The 8,825-nt window shown below is 56.6% G+C and overlaps 1 protein-coding gene across 2 annotated transcripts; it reads right to left on the bottom strand.

Annotated features, from left to right (window-relative positions):
- Window positions 1–2,683: 2,683 nt before the first annotated feature.
- On the bottom strand, window positions 2,684–8,768 carry CHCHD4 (coiled-coil-helix-coiled-coil-helix domain containing 4). 2 transcript variants are annotated; one of them, XM_068982700.1, is made up of 3 exons: window positions 8,666–8,768; window positions 4,383–4,481; window positions 2,684–3,697 (listed from the first exon to the last, which is right to left on the bottom strand). In XM_068982700.1, exons 1-3 carry the CDS (start codon window positions 8,685–8,687, stop codon window positions 3,399–3,401), a joined length of 420 nt encoding a protein of 139 aa, XP_068838801.1. In that variant the 5' UTR covers window positions 8,688–8,768; the 3' UTR covers window positions 2,684–3,398. The 2 variants fall into 2 exon arrangements, with proteins under 2 accessions (XP_068838801.1, XP_068838802.1); XM_068982701.1 differs by lacking the exon at window positions 8,666–8,768 and adding an exon at window positions 7,813–7,927.
- Window positions 8,769–8,825: the final 57 nt, after the last annotated feature.

Here is an 8,825-nt window from a genome sequence, read left to right as displayed (position 1 = left end):
GTGGGCTGCAGTCCATGGGGTCGCTGAGGGTTGGACACGACTGAGCGACTTTACTTTCACTTTTCACTTTCATGCATTGGAGAAGGAAATGGCAACCCACTCCAGTGCTCTTGCCTGGAGTATCCCATGGACAGAGGAGCCTGGCGGGCTGCCGTCTATGGGGTCACACAGAATTGGACACAACTGAGCAAGTAAACACCACCCCCTTCTAGCCTGAGTTTCTGCTGAAAAACCAGTTGTTAACCTTATAGGCATTGTCTTGTATGTTCTTTTTCCTTTGTTGCTTTTAATATTTTTCTCTTTGTCATTAATTTTTATTAACAGCAATTGATGTCTATGTGTCTTGGAGTGTTCCTTCTTGGGTTTATCCTGCCTGGGATTATCTGTACTTCCTGGACTTGGGTGACTATTTCCTTTCCCAGTTAGGGAAGTTTCTAGCTATTATCTGTTTTGAGTATTTTCTCAGGTTCTTTCTCTCTCTCTTCTCCTTCTGGGACCCCTATAATGTGAACGCTGGTACGTGTAATGTTGTCCCAGAGGGCTCTCAAACGGTCCTCGTTTCATTTTTCTGTTCTGCTCCACAGCAGTGATTCCCGCTCACGTGTCCATCCTGCCGCCTCATTTACTCCAGTGACCCCTTCCGCTGCATTTTTCATTGCAGTTATCGTTCAGTTCTGTTAGCTCTTTAAGTCTCCTAGCTCACCGTTAGCCGTTTCCTGTATCTTCTTAGTCTGTGCTCCCATTCTTTTTGTGAGAGCTTAGATCGCCTTTGCTGTCACCACTCTGAATTCTCTCTCAGGTAGATTGCCTGTCTGCACTTGATTCAGCCGTTCTGGGATTTTACCTTGTTCTATCGTCTGTCACGTATTCCTCTGCCGTCTTATTTGCGGTCTCCATTCTGCAGCCTGCAAGACAGCAGTCCCTCTTGCTTGTGTCTGCCCTCTGGTGGGTGAGGCTAGTCAGAGAGGCTTGTGCAGGCTTCCTGGTGGGACGGACTGGTGCTTGCCCACGGGTGGGTAGAGCTGGGTCTTGACCCCCCTGGTGGACAGGGTCATGTCAAGGATTGTTTAGAGGTGGCTGAGGGCTCAGGAAGACTTTAAGCAGTCTGTCTGCTGACAGCTGGGGCTGTGATCCCATCTGCTGGTTGTTTGGCCTGAGGCACCCCAGCACTTGAGCCTAAGGGCTGATGGGTGGGGTTAGGTCAGTGCCTACTGGTGATCTCCAGGGCGGCTCAGACCAGTGAGCGCTCCCCAGTACCTGTGTCACTAGCGTCCTTGTCCCTGCAGCGGACCACCCCACCTCCCACCTCCCAGAAGACCCTCCGGGACCAGCTGGTAGGTCTGGCCCAGGCGCCTAGGAAGTCAGCTTTTTCCCCAGGTCCCGGTGTGCATGAGACTTGTGTGCCCTCTGAGCGGCATTTGCTACCTCCAGTCCCATGGGGTTCCTGTGGTCAAGCCCTGCTGCTGCTGCTAAGTCACTTCAGTCGTGTCCGACTCTGTGTGACCCCATAGACGGCAGCCCACCAGGCTCCCCTGTCCCTGGGATTCTCCAGGCGAGAGCACTGGAGTGGGTTGCCATTTCCTTCTCCAATGCATGAAAGTGAAAAGTGAAAGTGAAGCCGCTCAGTCGTGTCTGACTCTTCACGACCCCATGGACTGCAGCCCACCAGGCTCCGCCGTCCATGGGATTTTTGGCCCTCAAAGCCAAATGTCCTTGGGGCTCCTCCTCCCACTGCCAGGCCCCCAGGCTCTCAGAACTCTGACTCCTGTGGGAGAACCTCTGTGATATATTCTTTTCGTTTGTAGGTCACCTGCTCAGTGGGTGTGATACTTGGTTATATTGTGAATGCACCCCTCCCTACCATCTTGTAGTGGCTTCATTTTCTTTGGACATAGACTATCCTTTCTCGTCAAAGGTTGTTCAGCAGTTATTTGTGATTTTGGTGTTTTCATGAGAAGGTGAGCTCAGGTCCTTCTACTTGGCCATTTTTTCCTAGCCCCTGGGATCTGCCTTTCTCCCTGCTTTTCTGCTTTTAAGTAAATGCCGACTCCTGGCTGGACTGTATCTTCATGCAGTTGGGGACAAGACGGGTCACCTCCTCACGTCCCTAGGACATGCACCGCAGAGATTCCCTGAATGCATGGGATGCGTGGGGTCCAAGACACGGGCACAGATCACTGACGCCTTGGTCAAAATGTTTCCGGAAGAGGTATGTCTGTTAAACGTGCAAGGCTCTGCCTGCAGTTCAAAGTCCCAGGGCTTCTAGGTGTCAAGGCTTCCAAACCTGGCCACTGCAGCTTCCGGCCCCCATGCCCTCGCTCTGAGCTGGGCCTGCAGGCTTACTCTCTGGTGTCGGAGGCAGCCTCCTGTGCCGTCTCCATGTCCCTTGGGCACTGTGGGCTGTGACTCGGTTCTGATAAATACAACAGAAACATCGACAGCAACGCCCGTGTGCGAGCATCTGCTCACAGACAGATCACCTGAGCTTTGTCTGAATGCGACACGGAAAACCTGACTCAACTGATCTACCTACCGGCGTCTTCAGAGAATTTCAGTTGGGTTTTTCACAACTCCTATTTCCTTGTATCAGAAATACTTTTAATTAGTAAACACAGAGGACACACTCACAATCAGGTAAAAACCATGTTTTCCTTTTAATTGACAGTTTGCTCTCTTGCCTCCCACTCTGGTAATGATTAGGTCCCCACCTCTCAGGAGCGCTGCATCTGGACAGGCTGAGACAGAACCAGTGTGAACACGGTCCCAGAGCAGAGCTTTGGGAATAATAAGAACATCAACAATCAGCCCTTCTTTTCACTTACACAGGGATTCACTCAGAGGGTCCAAAGCTCTGCTTTCTAACCGCAGAAAACCTGGAGCTCAAGGCAAAACTGGAAACCAGAAGGAACCGGAAATGAAGCACAGTGCCTCCTCAAATACTCGAGGCCTGATCATCTCACCTCTGCTTACAAGGAATGGCCCCACCCCAGCATTTGTAAGGGAAAACGTTTTGTTTCTATTTCACTTTCCAACTGGGTATAAAATCTACTAAAAGGAACACAAAGAATCAAAACAAATCAGCTCACTCACAAGAGTCCCTCCCAGATAGTGATTTGCGGTTGCTGAGATGATTCAGCACGTCATTTCCAGGTGGCAAAGTTCAGGACAATCTGAGAACTCAAAAAAGTGGCAGCTGTATTCACCAACAGGTTCATGTGAGACACACATACACACAACCCCATTTTTCAGTGTAAATGCGGCAAGGGGCCAAGACCCCCGATCAGCACAATAACTTATTTTATACATTACAGTGCACGGAACAACGGAGGGAAAGACACTTTCTTGGAGAGGTTCGTCTGGGCTCTGAAGGCGGCTGGAGCCCAGTGCCCCGGCCATCGTTAGCTCGACGCCGCCGCCTCTTTGGTTGCGCTGGCCTCGGAGGCAGCTGCTTCCTGTGAGGGATCTGCTGGCTCCTCCCCCTCCTCCTCCCCCTCCTCCTGGGGGTAGAGGTCTGGGTACTTCTGCATGCACTCCTGCATGGCCCGGAACTGGCCCACACAGTCCGACCCCTTGACATCCTCCTTGCTGTAGTGGAAGCAGGAAAAGGCCGCCTTGAACTGTTCCCCGCATGGGCCACTGGCCATCCCCCCAAGGCACGGGCAGTTCCAGTTGATGTCTCCGTTTGGCAGGATCAGTCCTGGGGAGGGAAGATGGGCAAGGAAGCGAGACAGGTTTCATAAAAAGCAAACCCAAGCCCGGGCCTCACAGGAATAATTGTAAGACGAACTGCTGCCTGGCTGGCACTGGCCGGTGGCCCTGCTTCCCCCACGGGATGGGGTTTACACTCCCGGCAGAAACCCACCGAGCGTTCTCGGCTCAGCTGAAGAGAAGTCACCGAGGGCGACTTTCTCCAGTTGCAGCTCTGCCGGTGTGCTAAGCCGGCCCCCAGGGCTGTGCTCAGGGCTGTGGCCATGCCTGTGCTCAGGACTACACAGGGGAAACTGTTTAGTCCAAAGGCTTGGAGGAGGAGTCCTGGTCTCCCCCTTCCACATGGATGGTCAGGACCCCCCACGCCCTCCTCCAAGCCCCTCCTGCTCCTCGGCTGCTCTCAGCACAGCGTGAGGACTGGAAAGTGAGGCTGGACGGTGTCCAAGGGGCGCTGGGCGTGTCAGAGCACTGAGGCTCCTCCATTTTGTCAAAGTGGAAAACTGTTCACAACTCAGAAGCAACTCCTAGGTTTGGCCTGATGGCCCGGTCAGTGCAAGGCCCCTCCCGCCTGAGGGAGACGCACTCGTGTCCTGGGAGCAGTGCTGGCCGAGGCGGACACCCAGCTGTCCAGGAACACGGGGCTGCCGCCCGCCGACCCCGGCCCTCTCGCTCACCATGCTCCTCGTATGGGTCGTCGGGGTCGTCGGCCACCAGCTCTGCGTTGCTTGGAGTCTCGTGGTCCTCTTTGGTCACAAATATGATTCTATCCTTCCCTAGAGTTTGGAGAACAGAGGGAGCCACGTTTCACCAGCTGTGACGCATCCTGAACCCAAGCAGCCACGGAAGCCTGTCCCATCTGAAACCTTGATGCGCTCCCCCAGGGGACCCACTCACTGCCGACCTGGGGGGCAGTCTAGCAGCACCAGCGCACCACGTGCCTGTGGCTGGAGTGGGGAGGCGGGAGACGCACGTCTCGGTGCCACCGTGCGTCCTCGGCGGGGAGACGAGACGCCCCGAGCCCTCAAGTGCAGCTGCCCTCAGCCCCCAAGCTGCTGGCGTCTCACAGGCCGGTCCTGCCCGGCTCAGAACTCCCACGGCTCCACAGCTTTGCTCCTTCCCGTGGCCTAGAGCACCTCGTCCAGGCCCCGAGGGCCCTGCCAGCGGGCTCCCCCGGCAGAGGCTTGGGAAGAGCGCCAGGGTGACCGTGTGGAGCTGAGAGGCGTGCGGGAGAGGGCGGTGCGGGGAGAGGGGAGATGCGGGGCGGTACACCCTCCCCGCTGTCTCCCGGGCGGTTGACAGCGGTGACGTCTGACACTCCGCACACACAGGCCCACGCCCGCTCCAGCACCCCACACTGGACCTCAGAGAAGGCGGCTTGTCCCACACGGCCTGGGGCAGGACTGGGCCAGGCAGCTAGGGCGTGCTGAAGAACCTAAAGACCTCGGGGACTCCGGCCAGAGTTCAGAACACTCGAGAGCAGTCCACAGAAGTGCTGTGCTAAGCAGAGGACAGAAGCTGACACGACCGCTCAGCTCCGCTCTGACAGTTTTGTTCACCAAGATCTCAGCCAGGCCCAGCCAGTGCGGAGGCTGGTGTCAGGCCCAGAGTCAAGGGGTCCAGGCCTGGGCAGTGACTTATCTTGTATCTCTAGCCCTGGTGCTCGATGGCTATGCTGGTTTAACAGACCAGCTGACAGTCAGGGCTTGACACGGTCTGCAGGAAGAGGGCACGCGCGGCCCTGCGCGAGGGGGGGGCCGGCTTGGGAGGCGCTGGCTCCCGGGGCCATCAGCGTGCCAGAGGCTCAGGACGGGGGTTCAGACTGGGGCTCAAGCACACAACAGCTGCTGAGCGCACGCCTACCTCGGGGACCTGCCAGGCCGTGCTGTCGTCCAGGAGCGCATTCCAGACACTCACAGCCACCTCTCCCTGACTTCAGACCTCCCGCTCAGATGGCACCTCCCTTCATCCCTCCCCATTGCCTCTAACCCGCCTTCTCTCACCCACAATTACGTATCTGTTTACCACCCATCCCCCCGACTGACGTGTCAGCTCCTCGGGGGCAAGGGTGCATCTGCTCCAGTCACGGCAGTAGCTCAGAGCCTAGAACGGTGCCCGCGACACAGTGAGCAGTCAGTGTTCGCTGGAAAAGTGAGCGGGGACATGAGCTCTGAGTTGCCTAGAAAGTGCCCGCGACACAGTGAGCAGTCAGTATTCGCTGGAAAAGTGAGCGGGGACATGAGCTCTGAGTTGCCTAGAAAGTGCCCGCGACACAGTGAGCAGTCAGTATTCGCTGGAAAAGTGAGCGGGGACATGAGCTCTGAGTTGCCTAGAACGGTGCCCGCGACACAGTGAGCAGTCAGTGTTCGCTGGAAAAGTGAGCGGGGACATGAGCTCTGAGCTCAGACAATTAGATCCCAGGCCCCGCTGAGTATGGAGGAGAGATGGCTATCACCATGAAGCAGGTCACAGGGACAAAAATAAAACCTTGCTCGGGTGGTCTCATTTCCCCTAGAACACATCACCGCCTGCCACACCCAGCCTGCCCCCTCCACTGCCTCCACCGTGCCACGGGGCAGACTACCCACCTGTGCCAACTGCCTCTGCCATGTGGTCAGGGCTGGCACATCACAGGTGCTCAGTCACTGTTTACTGACAGAGCAGGAAAGAGCAAGACCAGCACTGGAAAAGGAGGACAAAGACAGGAGCAGTGCGGCCCTGGGCCAGGGAGCCGGCCTGAGTCCCTGCTGCCTAACACCTTGAATGACCCCAAGGCTGGGGGGCGGACCCCTGAAGTCAGGTGCATGGGCAAGTGATTCCCTCAGAAGAGAGGGCAGCCGTGTGTACCGGTTCACTGGGTGACGCTGCGGGGAATGTGGCCCATCTAATGCCCTCAGCCTGCTGCAACACAGACAAGCCCAAAGAGGACAAAAGTACACCAGGTAATTTCCGAGAGTTTAGGATGTGGAAGACACGAAGGCAGGGAAGACCTCACTGAGGAGGTGGCATCTGCACTGAACCCTAAAGGATGAGGAAACAGCCGTGAGAAGAGCTGGGGGGGGATGCACCAGGCCAAGGGAATAGCCAGAGGCCAGCCTGGCTGCACAATGACAGGTGCGTAGAGACCAGCAGGAGCCAGGTCAGGCCTCGATCAGGAAGGAGCTGGGGTCAGTTCTCTAAGTCCCATGGGAAGCATAAGGAATCCATGGATAGAAAAACAAGAAGTGCGGGACTGAGGGGACAGTGGCGTGGATAGATAAAAACCAGGCAAGGCCTAAAGTGAGTGCTTTTAATTCTTATCCCCAAAGAAAGAAAGAGATCTTTGATCCAGGAAAAGATATGTGTCTGAACACTTACCTCTGCTTCCCAGATAACATGTGACTCCTAGAAACCCACAAGAATGAGGATTATAGCCTCATTATACTCACAAGACTAAAAAAAATCTGCTACATAAAGGAGTAAATTAGACTCAGGACGATGAAATAAAAAACTAGAGACCTACTCTCTAACAAACTGGTGAGGGCAGAGGACTTCTGCTCATGGCAGAGTTCAATATCAATCAATGGGAACTGCTTCTCAGAGACATCACTGAGTGTCATGGCTTTGCGGCCCAGGGAAGGAGGGTTCCAGAGGCAGAATGGGGTACTGGGAAATTGGTCACTCAGTCGTGTCCAGCTCTTTGCAGCCCCATGGACTGTTGCTCTGTCCATGGGATTTTTCAGGCGAGAGCGCTGGAGTGGGTTGCCCTTTATCAGAATTCCATGGACTGTATAGTCCATGGGGTCACAAAGAGTCGGACAGGACGGAGCCACTTTCACTTTCCTCCTCCAGGGGATCTTCCCCACCCTGTGACTGAACTCGTCTCCTGCATTGGCATCTGAGCCACCAGAGGAGGCCACTGGCAGAAAGGCTTAGCATTTTAAATTGAGCCGTGAGCTGAAGCTTGACACACTTCTAATTGAAGCATGACCTTGGGGAGGTCACCTCCATCTCTGGGCTCAGGATTTCCTGTAATAACTGAGGGAGCTGGAGTATTCACTAGAGAATTTCCTGGGACTTCCACTTCTCTCTGGAGCTTCAGTCTCAGATAGCCACCCTCCCCCTCACCTGGCATGGAGAAGGTACTTCATGAATATCTGCGGAATGAATGAAGACTAACTTCTCATTTTACAAGACTGGACATCTGGGCCTGGAGGGTTTGGGTGTCAGCTCAGGGACAGTTCGCGGTTGCGCGGGGAGGCCCGCGGACCGCGGCCTGGAGACTTCCTTGGTGGGGGACCAACTTTTGTTTTTTTCTGCGGGATGTCTTCCCAGCGGAGGGCTCGCTGGAGTCCACTGGGCACCAGACGGCGAAGCTCTGGAATCAGACCGCGGGCTCCAACCCCAGCTCCGCGAGTAGCCGGCCGCGTGGCTCAGCCAAGTCTCCTCTGGGGTCTTGGTTTACTCTTGGGATAAGAGCAGGGCCTGATTTAGCAAAGTCGCTGCGAGACAGGCCACTCAAGGCTCCTGGCGCAGGGCCTGACCCGTGCCTGTCGGCGGTACTCCCACCGCCAGCGTCGCGCCCACCGAGGGGCGACCTTCCGGGTCAGTTAGAGGCGGTGCAAACGGGACACGTGGTGTGTGGCGAGCGGCGTAGCAACATAATTAGTAATCAGCACGTTTCCCGTTACCAGCCTCAGGCCCCGCGCTCGCGCCGCTCTAACCCCCGGGCCCAGTTTACGAGTCTCCCCACGTGCCGTTCCCTCCGAGGTCCAGGTTCGAGTCTCTCGGAGACCCGGGACAGCCTTACTGCTCCGCGGGCCTCGGTTTTCTCATCCGAATAGTGGGGCTGGCGACCCCGCCGCCAACCCGCACCCTCCTCCCGAGAACTTGTGCCCCGCGCCCTCAGTGGGGGCGCTGCATGGACCGCGTGTCCCCTGCAGGGCCTCGGAGGCCGTCTCCACGCAGCCCGCCCTCCTACCTTCCTGCCGGCAGTAGGCCATGATGCAGCCCGGCGCTCCGACCTCGCGGCGACCGCCTCACGCCGTGACCTCTCCGCGGCTGGGCGGGCGGCTCGGAGGCCCGCACGGACCCGCCCCCCAGGCCTGCCCGCCGCGCGCCTGCCTCGGCGCTTCCAGCTC

Source organism: Capricornis sumatraensis, chromosome 10 (assembly GCF_032405125.1).
Source record: "Capricornis sumatraensis isolate serow.1 chromosome 10, serow.2, whole genome shotgun sequence".
In the NCBI taxonomy this organism is placed as follows: domain Eukaryota; kingdom Metazoa; phylum Chordata; class Mammalia; order Artiodactyla; family Bovidae; genus Capricornis; species Capricornis sumatraensis.
This window is presented reverse-complemented; position numbering and strand designations above follow the sequence as displayed.